Source organism: Stomoxys calcitrans, chromosome 3, assembly GCF_963082655.1.
Source record: "Stomoxys calcitrans chromosome 3, idStoCalc2.1, whole genome shotgun sequence".
NCBI classification, from domain to species: Eukaryota; Metazoa; Arthropoda; class Insecta; order Diptera; family Muscidae; genus Stomoxys; species Stomoxys calcitrans.
The window spans coordinates 191,363,510-191,379,339 of NC_081554.1; the positions used below are offsets into that span (position 1 = coordinate 191,363,510).

General features: G+C 33.2%; 1 protein-coding gene across 3 annotated transcripts in view; it reads left to right on the forward strand.

The window, feature by feature from the left end:
- LOC106080484 (neuronal acetylcholine receptor subunit alpha-7) overlaps nucleotides 1-15,830 on the forward strand; it is a 189,987-nt gene that overhangs the window by 113,141 nt on the left and 61,016 nt on the right. For all 3 annotated transcript variants that reach the window (XM_013241858.2, XM_013241859.2, XM_059364697.1), the window contains exon 6: nucleotides 10,142-10,336. In XM_013241858.2, coding sequence (XP_013097312.2) covers nucleotides 10,142-10,336 — 195 coding nt within the window. The remainder of the gene's footprint in view (nucleotides 1-10,141; nucleotides 10,337-15,830) is intronic.

A 15,830-nucleotide genomic window follows, 5' to 3' on the forward strand; every position in this document is an offset into this window, starting at 1 on the left:
ATTACTGCAAATCGGACGAACATATATATGGGAGCTATATCCAAATCTGAACCGTTATGACTTTCAATAACTGTGCCAAATATGGTAAAAATCGGTCCATAACCTGATATAGCTGCCATATATACCCATCTGGGATCTTGACTTCTTGAGCCTCTAGAGAATGCAATTATTATCCGATTTGAATGAAATTTTTCTGCAACGGCTTTTCCCATGACCTTCTACATACGTTTCAATTATGGTCCTAATCGGTCTATGGTCCTATTATGGTCCTAATCGGTCTATACAGACCCCTATGAAGCAATTATTTTCTTTATTATCCTAGGTTTGCCTAAAAAAAGATACCGGGAAAAGAACTCGCCAAATGCGATCCATGGTGGAGGGTATATAAGATACGGCCCGGCCAAACTGAACACGTTTTTACTTGTTTTTTACCATTTTCGTCTGTGTTCTCTTAAAATTGAAAGAGGTTCGGCAGAGCCCGCCCGGAATTTAGACCTGAACATAGGGAACATCGGTAAAATAGTTAAAAAATATTTTGAGAATATTTTAAAATTATTTTGAAAATATTTAAAAATTAATCTTAATATTTTTTTGACCTTCTTTGAAATATTTAAATAAAATAAATAAATTGAAAATATTTAAAAAACATATTATATATTTTAAAAATATAAAAAATAACTTTTTAAAAATATTTACAAAATATATTTAAAATATTTTAACATATTTTCGAAAATATTTCAAATAGTTTTTGATTTTTTAGTTTTATAAATGGAACAAAAAATAAACAAATTCTCCACAATTTCCTATTAATATTAAAAAAGTTTATGCGAAGAAATGCTTTTTATATGAAAAATATAACTTATGTGGGAATACCATGCTTATTTGTAAAACTAACAAGATGCAACACATTAAACATCCGTTTTCATCTCTACAGAAAATTAATTTTTTTTTCGTGAGATATATTAAAAAAAAACTGACATCCTTTTACACTATTCTAACATTTCACTCTAACTTAACTCTTCTACAACTATCTAAGTTTCTACTTAAGCTTTATACTGTTATCTATATTTTACTAAACAAATCGTCGTTGCAGAAAATAATTCACATTTAAGAAGCTGATGACCTCGTTTAAAATTTTCTTTACAAAAATTACGTGGGAGTAGCAGTAGGAGTAACAATAACTTTATGGTGTCATGTGGCGTATACGTATTTCGTTATAAAATAGCAAACGTATACGCCAAGGAGGCAAACACAAGAGGCTATGTTGGTACAAAATGAAAATGGTGATATGTGGCGTATACGTATTGTGTTATAGAAGAACGAACGTATACGCCATGGAGGTGAATACAAGAGCTTATGTTGGTACAAAAACAAAAACCATTAATCTTGAGTTTATTCGCCGCTCTAGTCTTTATAGGGCGTAGAGAAAACTTTCGGTACCTCTAGGTGGTTGGCTTACAGTTCCGAATCTGGAGTGTATTTATGATAACTGGAGACCATGTTGACCTTTTACATACATAACATGGTTACTAAGGAACATAAAAAGTAATTTTTCCTTTGGAGAAAATTTGATTAAGAATATGTTTTGTAGATTATTTGAAAATTTTTCTTTCTTGTTGACATCTCGACTTTAGAAAAATTTATTTTTAAAAACATTTTTAGAGAAAGTTTTGCCAGGGGTTTTATGATGTATGGTGGAGATAGACTCATTAGAGGCGAGCCTATGTCACAGTCGTCCAGTGTAGTTGCTTTTGATGGTAGTGATAACATTGGATAGTACGTTATGTTAACTTAGGTTTGGCTAAGCTATGCTAGATTGCGCATAGGACTGAATTGTTGGTTTTTATTGCATTTTGCTAGGGACTAGCGCGACACAGTCTAGGGTAAAGCCAGTAGTACCTTTGGGGACTAGGTTAAGCAAGAGACCATAACAAAGTACCACAAATACAAAAAAATGCAAATTTTTCCCATGAACATTCCACTAAGGAACAGGGGCAAACTTCTCACATATCAATGAATGCAGTCCGATTCAAGTTTAAGCTCAATGATAAGGGGCCTCCTTTTAATAGTAGAGTCCGATCGGCTTGCCGAGTGCGACACCTCCTTGGAGATAAGTTTAACAAATGTTGCCAGCATTAGGAAGGGAAAACCACCGCTGATGGTCTCGCCAGGATTAGAGCCCAGGCGTTCAGCGTCATAGGCGGACACGCCAACCTCTGCGCTACGGTGGCCTACATAGTACCACAAGCTTTCCAAAAGTCCCTGGAGTTTAAGTTTCAAAAATAATAAAAATTTTTTAAGAGAACAAATTTTTTAATTGATTTTTTTTAAGTAAATTTTGATGTTAGAAAATATGTCAGTGAAATTTAGATTTTGGCGAAGATTTAATTGAAATTTCGTCCTTAAGAGAATATTTAATAAGGTTTTTGTTATATATAAATTCATAAAATATTATTTGAAAGAGAATTTCATTGGTACTTTGTTAAAGGGAAAATTTGCCATTATCCTAATTACAGTTTTTTTTTGTTCTGAAATTGCAAATTTTTTATAGAAATGAAGGTTTTCTGAGAAAATTTCATTTCTATAATCTTGTCATTATATTTTCCTATCATTTAATTAAATTTTAAACATTTTAAACTTTTAATAGAAATTAAAATTCCTTTAATATTCCCATGTATTTTCATTTAAATTAAAGAAAAAAAAAAATAACTCTAAACCTAAATGGCATTTAACAAAAAGCAAACCATCTGTCGGAAGTGCATTTGCTGCAACTCCGTCATCATGACTAACATAATTTCTTGTACTCCGACATCATCAGTGCCCCCATTATGTCTATGTGTTACTCATAGCTCTTTGGCCTCCTCTTCAACTTTGCTGCCGCATCAACAACTTTTCCACACAACAATTGCAAACATATTTTCTTAGATTTCCTTATTTCCCCTCTGTACACCCTCTACCATATCTACCCCATTAACTTGCTCTTCTTGCTCTTTCATAACAAACGAAAATCGCTCATACTACATGTAGCAAAATAGCAAATTACGCAAAACGCAAAGAAATCACAAAATTGCACTCATTTCTCAACAACTTTCCACAATTTTATGAAGTTCCATGATTCCACAACAACATTATAACGAGTAAACTATAGAAGAAAATAAAAAAAAAAATGTTTTAGAAAAAGTATCAAAGAACAGCAGAATAACATTTCTATAAGGGAATTTTCGAAAATCCCATGAAATAGCCAGCCACTATGTAATAAAGTTAGCAACCATAGGACGAACATAAAACACTTGACATGAACTTCTTTTATGCAACACTGGCTTATCAACTCAGAGTTCTTACCCACCCTCCCTTGACAGACAAACAAACAAACAGACAAAAAAAAATCAAATTTTCGCAAATTTATATAAGCAAAGAATCCTACACAACCACAGCATTATTGTAAGACTAAAGGAAATTTTTTTGGTTCATACACAAAAAAATTCACTGCATACAATTGGGCGCTTTAACTTTACAAGTCCGAAATAGCCGCCTTAAATGTTTCACTATGTAAGACTAACTAACGTTATAACTCAAAATAACACTTCAAATAAGACACTAAGCATACCATGCTAAGCGGAAATTATATTTTTATAAAACTTGGAAATTCTTCATAAATTAGATGGGATGGGTTAAAAAAATATAATTTCTGCTTATATGCGTAGCAACAGAAAAACGAGACAAAAATCTAACTGTCTTCGAAGGTAAGAAACTCCACTCCAATTGTACATAGTCCACAATAATAACTTAAATAAATACCATTTTGACAAGTATTTTTCTTGAAAAGGTTATTTGCCATATTTAACAGTGTTATGCAATTGTTTATACAAATTGGGAGACATTTTCACAATGTCATCAACAAAATTCCCTAAGAAAAAAAAAGGAAAAAAACAGATCCTTTGATCAATTCATAAATCATGTAGAAAAAATTAGTTATTATTGCATGAATTTCTATTTTTTCCCTTTCGCCTAAAAGCATGCAGTGTTTATTAAAGATCACACAAAAAAATTTAACTGTTATAATAAATCCTATAAATAAAATTTAATATCAACTATTTTAAATAAATTTTCCATTCAAATACATTTATAAAAAAAAATTTAAAAAATTATAAGAGTTTTATTTTTTTTACATTTATTTGTAATAAATGTGCATAATGTAAATATAAACCTAAATATACTACTAAAACTTTATGAAAACAATTTAAAATGTTTTTGTAGCTAAACACTAGTATTTTATTTACTAAAAAAATTGTTTTTTATAGCGGCCAGGGTAAGGTGTTAACCAATTATTTTATTATTTGGATTTATTCTGGGTACAGCTCCCAGCGCAATTCTTCAACAGCCTTTCACGCTTCGATCTGGTTGGATTAACTGGAGTCGTCACTGATTGCTTCGCAATTGATCACTATTCCCTCTCGTGCCATTTTGATAATAGAACGAAAGACTTCAATCTTCTTGGATTCAGTCCTCTTAACTCCTTCAATGCCTGAAAGAAAAAAGTGCCGAGTATCTTATTCTTACTATGACTTAAGGCCGGACATTGGCAGCGTCAGTTCCGTGGTGCAGTAGTTTTTCCCAAATAGTGGCTCGGAGAATAGGTACTACACACTCTTAACTCCTTATGTTCCCCAATCGATGAAAAGCAACCTGCAATTTCAATTTGAATAGGCATCTGATTTCTTTATCACGTATTTTAAGTATAAAATTGAAAGATGGCCATGAATGATTAAGTGTTCCACTTTGATTTACTCAATCCAAGCGGTTGCTGAGTTTACAAAATGCCTTTCTCTTCCCTTTAAATTCAAATTCCCTTCAATCCTACAAAGTTGTATGTTCAACTGCATTAATTGCATGTCCTTGAGGCACAAATAACATGCATACATCTGCAGTTTTTTTTTGGCAAACACAAAAATCTTCCCTGGAAGTATCATTAACTAATGAGATTGCATTTCAAGGCATACCCAAGCGGAATTGCATTAAAATGCTGTTTATTTTAATAAAACCATCCATGTTTGATTGAAGGCAAATTTTTGGCAATTCAAGCACATTCTACACTCAATTAACATAATTAAAAGTACAAACAATTCTGGGTTTGTATATAAAGCAAGAAATGGAAGAATACCAAAATAAAATGAAATGGACGAAGAAAGGCCTAAACAGAGAAAGAACACTTGAAATGGTAAAGGAGCATGCTAAAGTATACGGACTTTGTAAAGGCTATGTTTTTTTTCAAATCTAAAACAAATTAAACTGTGTGTGATATCCTCAAAATATGCTACAAAATTTAGCTTTACTGCTTTGTTAGACTACAACAAGAACTACTATAGTAGGTTTATTTAAAGCCATGATTTTATAACAGAGCTGTTTAAGAATTTAAGAAAATGGAAAAAAATTTCTAAATGGGCGAGCTTTTAACCTAATAAATGCCTATTTATCCTGGAAATATACTTTATTTTTTAAAAGTTAAAACTAGCGCAATACATAGTTTACAAAAAAGAGTTTGCACTGAAAAGAATCTACACATATATTGCTAAATTGATTCAAACCGTAAACTTAAATGTTCAAAATAAGTCAATTAAGCCTGAAAGTATGCTATGGTATTAGATTTTTTTTATCTATAGTTATAATTAAGCAATGGCAGATGGGTGATGTGCCCGCGTAATATGAAGTAAAGGCTCCCATTTCTTAAACTTACGAAACTCCTTTAAGCCTAGAAGTATACTTTAATTTCCAAACTTAATAAAATTCGAAAAAACGTAATGTTTGTTAGAAAGTGTAGGTTTTTCTCCTGTTCTAATGAAGCGACTGTCAAAGAAAAGTTGACAAAAATTCACAAGAAATAATTTTTAAAACTTTTTAAACCCTAAAAGAATACATTAATTTATTTAAATACTTAAAACTGTGATAGTGTTTATATTTAAGCTTATGAAAACAAAAGGGTGGTAAACACAACACAGTTCAATGTTACTTAAAACAACAAATTTTAAACTTTAGAAATAAGTGCTCTCTATTAAAATTTAATGGCATGCCTTCAGGCGCTCAATTTAATAAATATCTTCAACCATTTTTATCTTAACAGAAAAAGAAAAAAGGGGCAATCTAATACCAAAACAGCATTTTCTAACAATTTTGCAGCTCAAAATGCCAAATATCAAAGGGAGTAAAGAGCCTAATTGAAATAGTATTGCCTACTTTTGGGCACTAGATTTATACCCAATTTTAAAGTCTTAATTTATTGCTGCGACTACTTTCTTTCACTTTTTACTGAATTTTCAATTTACAAATTTGGATTTGATTTAGTATTTCTCTTTGTAAATTTAAAACTTTGAATTATGTCTAAGTAGCGAAAAATTATGCTACATAATCACATTTTGTAACTACAAGTATAATAAATATAGCAGTGGCACATTGGGGATATGCCCGCGCAATGTTAAGGGACCCACTTTTTAATATTTCGATACTCCCTTAAATTTAGAAGTATACCTTAATTCTCAAGCATCAAAATACAAAAATACATAATGCTTGCAAAGATCGTATAGTTTTGGTGTTCTCAAGCGGCGACTTTCTAAGAAATGTTGCCAAAAATTTATAAAGAAAATATTTTAAAACTTATTAAACCTAAAAGTATACTTAAATTTATTTAAGTTTTAAAAAATTGTGATAGTGTTTGTTTTAAACTTGTGAAAACAAAAGGTGATAAACACAACACAGTTCGAAATTTCCTTGAAACATTACTTAACCATTAACATTTAGAAGCATAACTTCAGGCGCTCGAAATAATAAATAACTTTAATCTTTTTTATCTTAACAGAAAGAGAAAAATAAGGAAATCTATACAACATTTTTTACAAATTTTGCAACTCCAAAGGTCAAATATCAAAGGAAGTATAGAGTCTAAGGAAAAAAGTATTGTCTGCTTTTGGGCACTCCTTCTATTCCAGATTTAAGAGTCTTGTTTTATTGCTGCAACTACTTTTTCTCACTTTTTACTGAATTTGTAATTTACAACATTTGCATCTGGATTACTATTTCCCTTTTTTCGTTTGCATTACAAAATGCGTTTGCTGTCCATTGTCTCTGCCATGCAATGTCCCCATTGGATAAATTGCAAAGTGGATGATTGTTAAAATTTTAACAAAAACCTAAAAGTATACATTAATTAAAGCTTAAGTTTGTCGCCTATAAATATCAATGGGGTAAGCACTTTAAAAATTTTGTTTGAAACAACAAATTTCATAGCATACTTTAAGTTGTGTTAAATAATTTTTAAGTGGTTTTTTTACTTACAAGAAAGAAAAAAATGGGCAATCTAAAGCAGTTATCGCAATTTCATTAAATTTTATCCACTCCAAAAGCTTTTTTCGAAGAGAGTTTCGAATCGCTGAAAAAACATTGCCTACATTTGGGTTCAACTTTTATTGCCCATTTTGGAGTCTTATTTTCTTGCTGCAGTAACTTGTTCTTACTTTTTACTGAATTTCCAATTCACTCCATTTGCAATTGATTTATTTGCCGGTTTTTGTTTACATTACCAAATGCGTTTGTTATCTATCGTCTCTGCCAAGCAATGTCCCTATGGGATAAATTACAACATGGTTGATTGTTACAATTTTAACAAAAAACTATTAAAAATTGTAATGCTTTTATGTAAGCCTAAAAGTATACTTTAATTTAAGCTTAATTATGTCGCTCATAAATACCAAAGGGGATAAACTTTAAAAATTTTGTTTGAAACAACAAATTTTAAAGCATTCTTGAAAGTGTGTAACATTACCAAATGCGTTTGCTATCTATTGTCTCTGCCATGCAATGTCCCTATTGGATAAATTGCAACGTTGTTGATTCTTACAAATGTAACAAAAAACAATGCTTATAATGCTTTTATGTAAGCCTAAAAGTATACTTTAATTTAAGCTTAAATATGTCACTCAAAAATACCAAAGGGGTTAATAACTTAAGAATAACTTTAAAATTTCATTGCATTCTTTTGGGCATGTAAAAATATTCAAACCTGGTTTGTCTTGGAATAAAGAAGAAAAAATGGGCCATTTAAAAGCGTAAACGTAATTTTATAAAATGTTTCCCCCTCAAAGGCCATATATCGAAGAGAGTATCGAATCGCTGAAAAAACATTGCCTACTTTTGGGCTCAACTTTTTTTTGCCCATTTTAGAGTTTTATTTTTTTGCTGCAGTTACTATTTCTCACTTTTTACTGAAATTCCAATTTACTCCATTTGCATTTGATTTATTAGCCGTTTTCCGTTTACATTACCAAATGCGTTCGCTATCTATTGTCTCTACCATGCAATGTCCCTATTGGATAAATTGCAACGTGGTTGATTCTTAAAATTGTAACAAAAAAACATTAAAAATTATAATGCTTTTATGTAAGCCTAAAAGTATACTTTAATTTAAGCTTAAATATGTCACTCAAAAATACCAAAGGGGTCAATAACTTTAAAATTTTTGTCTGAAACATAACCAATTTCATTGCATACTTTTAGGCATGTAAAAATCTTCAAACCTGGTTTGTCTTGGAAGAAAGAAGAAAAAATGGGCAATGTAAAAGCGTAAACGTAATTTAAAAAAATGTTTGCCCCTCTAAAGGCCATATATCGAAGAGAGTATCGAATCGCTGAAAAGGCATTGCCTACTTTGGGGCTAAACTTTTTTTTTTTGCCCATTTTAGAGTTTCGCTTTTTACTGAATTCGCAATTTACTCCATTTGCATTTGATTTATTTGCCGTTTTTCGTTTACATTACCAAATGCGCTTGCTGTCCATTGTCTTTGCCATGCAATGTGTCCCATTGGGTAAATTGCAAATTGGTTGATTGTTTAAACATACAGGGACCTATTTGATTATCAACGATAGTGCAGCAATAAAAGAGAGAGAAAGAACAAAAACCAAATGGTTTTCATGAATATTGCATTTGGTACTTTGTAACACCAACAAAGGCTAAACAAGTGAAAATAGATATAGCAAGAGTATGGTAAATATACTCGTGAAAATTTTTTTATGATCCGGGAAAAAAAACAGAGGGAAGTATAAAAAGGGAATTTGCATATTTTTTTTTCAGTTTTAGTTAAGCTGTATTTAAAGAAACTCAGGTATTATCTTCTTTATGTTACGTTTAAGTATATGAAAACTTCTTTAATATTTTTGTTTTAATTTGAAATCACATTTTTATTTTTAACTATTTTAAGATTCCTTTTTTTTACTTTTTTTTTAATTTTTAAACATTTTCTTATTTTGAATTGTATTTTCAATATTTAATTAAGACATTTTTTTTAAATTATTTTAAATTTACTTCTTTATGCTCCGTTTTAGAAAATTTCAACATGTAATAACCATATGTAACTTTGTTCCTTATTATCGAAAATTTATTTTTTTTTTTAATTTGTGATTATTTTTTAGTTTTTAATTAATTTTTTAAACATTTTTTTTATTAAAATTTTTTAATTTTTGTTTATTTATTTATTTTTTTTTTTTTGTTTTTGAAGCCAGTTCTTTAGTTTCAGCATAAAAGTCAAATCCTTTAAAAAATATTTTACATAATTTAACAATGAAACTTTTTCATCTCTTTGAAAACTTCGTTTGTTTCTACAACAATAATATATATATCCCCCAATAATATCATCTTTTACCTGACAAATCGAATGTTGTTACAATTTACCCCTCAAATAGTCATTAGAATTTTCTTAACCTTTATCTCTAGCATAGAACAAACAACAATCTTTTAATGGCATGTCACATCCTTTTTCTTACAACATCTTGGTCTTCCTTCTAACATACATGCATACATACATATGCACTTGTACATACATACCAACATACCTAGAACATCATCACCCAACATTGTCTCTAACAATATTTGCTTAACATGAACGACATCAATTCATTACATTTTCATAGGAAAGCAAGGACCAACCTACAAACCAAAAAAAAAAAAAAAAACAAAATAATGCAAGAAGTCGCAATATAAAAATCAAATATCCTAATGTTTTTCTAATTGTTATTAATTCTCTTTCAATTTCCTTTATTTTTCCTTCCTGCATCATCATGATTATGTATGTGTGTGTGTGATGGGGTATGCATTTAGGTGTTCCTGGAAAGCGTAACGAAATCTATTACAATTGCTGTCCGGAGCCATATATCGACATAACATTTGCCATCATTATACGTCGGCGGACGTTGTATTATTTTTTTAATTTAATTATACCATGCGTACTGATAGCATCAATGGCTTTATTAGGTTTTACACTGCCACCGGATTCGGGTGAAAAATTATCACTGGGTGAGTACAGATTTTTTTAACATAAACTATATTTATAAGAAAGATTGTGTAAAAATAAACTACAAATTTAAACCAGCGAGGAAAGGCAATAGTTCTTGTACTACCATCGACTCTAAGTACTTCTCTTAATACATAAAACCTATGTCTAAATATAGCCGTACCAAATTTCGCTTTAATCGGTGCACCCATCTCCGAGATCTTGCGTTCAGAAAATGGTGGTAAGGGGGAGGGTCCCACCGCCACCCCCACCCCCTTCGGATATCCGTATTTGGTACCCTATTTTCACCGGTTCAGCCGTTTTGGAGTCTATACGGAACAGACAGACAAACAAACAAAAAATGCACAAAATTTCATTTTTATATAATAGACTATCTAGAAAACGGAATATTGGTTCATCCTACACTCAGAGAAATTTTTTAGCAAAAACAGCAGCAATGTTTACTGCAACAGCAGAAAGTCTGCTGAAATTTTTTGCTGAAACAGCAAACATTTTCCTGTCTCGTAGTACACTCTCTGCAACTAGCGCATCAGAAGCGAGCGTCAATTCACTGAAGCAACGTTTGGTATTTTCTCTAAAGACGACCCAACCGGTCTTCTTTTGATTGATAAACGTCCGGCGCTCAGAGGTTATGAAGTCGGGTGGTCGGTCGATGGTGAGAACTATGGAGAGATGGTCTGATCCCAAGGAAATTCCGGCTTGCCAGGATACGTCTCTGGCGAGCTGCTGCACCTCCTCGTAATCCTAGAGGGCGTATCCTCATTCACCGTGCAGAACGTGGAGCCTTTAATCTGCTCTTCCAAAACTATGTCCTGCTGCACAATGGGACAGAACCGAAAAAAAAACTAGTAAAAATATGCCGTGTGGGTAAGGATATCTCTTTGAAATGGTTATAGCTGAGGTGTCATTGATTTCAAGGCCATAGGTGGTACGGGCACCTCTTGGCAGGCCGCTAAAGTTGGTCACCACGCCATCTCGAAAAATTGTTCGAGTTGCATAATTTTTGTGTGTGGTCTGATTTTCAAATTTCTTTTTTTGCTTAATAGCAAAACAAGACGAGTTGTTGTAGACCTTAATCAGACTTATTTGTAGGGATTTTTAAGCACTTAAGCACTGGCAAATAAATTTGAAAATCGGACCACAAATAAATATTTGACAGCCCAAACAATTTTTCGAAATGCTGTGATAGACATCGTTAGGGACCTGAAAATAGGCGTCCGGGCTACCTAGGGTCTTTAAGTTTTGCTCATAATCCTGATTGCACCTCAACTTTTAATCATTAGAAATGTTAAGCAGATATATCTATCCGTCCTCAAATGGCATATTTTTTACTAGTTTTTTTTTCGATTTTCTCCCACTGTGCGCTGGTCGTTACCTATGGGATATTGCCATAAAACGAGATTATTAAATCCCTTAGAACCAAGCTAGGCCACCATAGCTCATTGGTTAGTATGTCCGCCTATGATGGTGAACACCTAGGCTCGAATTCTGTCGAGAACATCTTAAAAAATGTTGGTTATACCCTTCTAATGCTGGCGATATTTGTAAGGTACCATACCATTAAAAAACTTCTCCTCAATGAGGAGTCGCACCGCGGCACGTCATTCGGACTCGGCCATAAATAGGAGCTCCGTTATCATTTAGCTTAAACTTGAATCGGACAGCACCTATTGATATATGATAGCGGCTGCCCCGGGCCGATGAAGGGTGCAATCATATTCAACATTCTGTTAACATTATAACCATGATCATCCGTCCGTCCGTCTGTCCGCCTGTCTTTAGAAATCACGATAGCGGTCGAACGAATAAAGATATCTACTTGAAATTTTGCACAGAGACTTTTTATTATAGGTCGTTGGAGATTGCAAATAACCCTTATCGGTTCAGACTTGGACATAGCTTATATATAAAAGGGTCCTTCGGAATGACCTTGTGAGTCCCTAGAAGCCGATTTGGCTGAAATTTTGCACGTAGTATTCTGTTACAACTTCCAACAACAGTGCCAAGTACGATTTAAATAAGTCTACAACCTGATATAGTCCTCATATGAACCTCCTTTCCGATCTGACTTCTTTAGGCCCGGGAAGCGGCAACTACTGTCCGATTTGACTGAAAATTTCCAAGTTGTATTCTGTTACGGCTATTAAAAAATGTAGCAAGTACGGTATAAACCTGATATATTGGGTTGCCCAAAAGTCAAAATTTTGTTCTGATTTGGCATTAAAGTACAAATGTGCCCTTCAACTAAGTTCATGTGTGTAAATTTTCAGCAGTATCCAAGGTGGTGGGATCACAAGATTCGTCTCGGCCAAACTTAGCACGTCTTTACTTGTTTTTCTTTCGAGTCCAAAAAGCATATGACGATATGTTATGGCGATTGGCTAACAAAAGTCGTCGGAAGTTGGATATAGGACTTTCGAAGGGTTGAGGGTTTTAGATCTTAGAAAGGTCTGAATGGACGTTTAGGCCCTAGGCTTAATTCAGTGACATGCTACCTCAAAGACCCCCTTCCGCTTTTCTGCATAGCTGATTTAGATTCCTGTCCCTAAGAATTCTGCTAACATGGTGTACATTGCATGCATGTTTAAATCCCAAATTTCAGGAAAATCGATTTTATTTTAAATTTCATTTAAATATTTCGTCAGCAATTTTAGTAGAAATTATTTGAAAATCGAATTGTTGGCATAAATAGAGAATAATCTCTTAATATCAAATCTCTTTCACTTGAAACATCTTTTATTTCCTCTTTCGACTCCTTGCCTATTCGACTTGCCATTTCAGTTGTGTGGAATTAAAGTACCATTACAAGCTAAAATTGATAAATCGTTTAATTTCAAGATAACATCTGTGAAAACTGAGAAAGACACCCCTCTTCCTTCATGAATTTGTAGGTCTTATAACTGATTCTTAATTTACATAACCATGAGCAGCATCGATAATAGCCTCCATTGGTACAAGCCACAAGTAGTTGTGAAATTTCCAATGAGCGCTCCCAAAATGACTGCCCACAATTGGTAAATTGACCATAGTTAAGTCCCAATGTTGTATACATGAGGCAATATTAAATTTCGTGGCAATTCTGAAGTAATTAGAGGCTAAGCGTGCAATGCTAATTGATATGAGGTTAAATGAGGGCATGCACTAGGCATAATAATGTGTTGCCTACTTTAAGGGGCATATATGTGCAGTGTAGAGATAGCTGACATTGGGCGGCATAAAATTTGGTAAACAGTGTGATTTTTTACTTCAGTTTTTTCCCTAAATTGAATGTTCTTTTGCCTACCTATAAATTTGTCATTTTAAGCAAATTGGGTCTCTCGAAATGGTTTTATTTGTTTTATATCTTGCAATTTCATTTAAAACTATTTGCTTGTTGCTCCATTGGCCTTTACTTTTTGTGGTCCTTGCCATTTTGTGCTGTGGCAACATTTGCAATCGAATTTCAGGCAGGTTATTCCCTCAAAACAAAAAAGAAAAAAAATTATATTTACTTTTTCGGCCGCCACATTTTTATACCCACCACCATAGGATGGGGGGTATACTAAACTCGTCATTCCGTTTGTAACACCTCGAAATATTGCTCGGCGACCCCATAAAATGTGTATATATATTCTGGATCATATTGACATTTTAATTCGATCTAGCCATATCCGTCGGTCCATACTTCCCTCTGTCTGTCAAAATCATGATAGCGATCGAACGAATAAAGATATCCCCTTGAAATTGATACACAGAGACTTCTTATTGATGTAGGTTGTTGGGGATTGCAAGTGAGCCATATCGGTTCAGGTTTGGATATAGCTCCCATACAAACCGATCTCCCGATTAGTCTTCTACGGCCTCTGCAATTTGTGACTGATTTCCAGAAATTTAATACATTAAAAACATATATGTCTTCAACTGAGTTCATTTGTGGAAATGTTTTTGCAGAATCCATGGTGTTGGGTTCCCAATATTCGGCCCGGCCTAACTTAATATTTTTTTATTTCTTATGTCTTCACTCTTGTGACATGCATCTGAGTTCTCGAGTAGAATTTTGAAGGATTTAGTTCTCATCAAATATTTAACAATGTTAAGTTAATTTAGCAAAGGCCATAGGCAGGAGTTGAATTGGAGCCAAACGACATAAACCAAAAAAAAGTAAAAAGACAGGGCGTTTAGAAAACTTCAATAGAGCGCAGGAGAAACCTTGACCGAAAAGAAATTTAATGAAAAATAAACTGAGGGTGTCCTAAAGGAGGATATTTTAATTGAACTTTAATTGAAGATATGTTTTGCTAAAGCTAAGGAAACAAGAGATTGATGCATTTCAGGCTTATCAGATAACAAGAAACAAGTAAAAACGTGCCAAGTTCGATCGGCCCGAATCTTTGAAATCCCCACGATGGATACTGCGTAAAATTGACATTAAATAAAAAAAAAGTTGAAGGGCATAGTTTTACAGGAAGGAAAATTTTGTTCCGTATATTTTAAAAGAAGGTGCAGGGAAGCGGGCCCGGTTCAACTAGTTTCATTTAAATATTTACGTATTTCATGCTAGGATCGAAAATCCTCAACGGGTCTTCATAAAAAGGAAATCGTCATAATATTTCGCTTCCCTATTTGGAACAAAGAGTTCCTGCTTTATAGCGTGGGGCGGTCTAATACATATGAAAGGCTTAATTCAAAAGTTCAATTCTAAACAGTATAAAATTTAAAAAAATATTTCCTGGTTGTTGTTGAATTTGCTGATAAACTCCCATTTTTTGAAAAAAAAAATAAATCCAAAAAAATAACAAACCCTTCTTTTTTCGGGGAATGCACAAACTTAATCATTGAAAACAATTCCACATCTAACCACAAACCTCATAACATTTACACCACTTCACCCACCAAAGAATTCACACTCTTGCCTGCGCCCACAAACACCTAGCCGCCAACCATCATAGGCCTCCTTTGCGTTGAATTTGGCTTAAGTCTGTGTGAAATGTTTGCAAACTTTAACATGGCCCCTGCCTCATTCTGGGCCACTTGCATTAGTTTTGCAAATGGGCGCGCATATCACCAGAGGTAAGGGCTGAGGACAAGTATTTGCTCAGAGTTTTGAGTGGATTTAAATTAATGTATCTCTAAGTTAGTGCTTGTGAATTCAGTCATACCCATTCAGACAAACACACGCACACACACACACACACAACCAGCAAGCTAGTCGCACTCAAACTTACACCGCTAAGTAGAGAGGATTAGAAAATGCATTTTATGCTTGGCCTAGCCTAACACACAGGGCGGGTGACAGACGACGAAAGGGCGAACAGACATCAAATAGAAAAATGAAATGCTTTTATATGGAATGCAGTTTAATATGCCATTAGTAAGGATTGAGGGGGGAGAGGGCGGCAGCAAGGGTTTTAAATGCTTCTCGTAACGGTGTGCATATATCAGAAGAATTTTTGGAAAGCTCCTAAAACTATGCTTTATACATTTCGATTGCATAAATCACTACAAATGTGTGTGCGT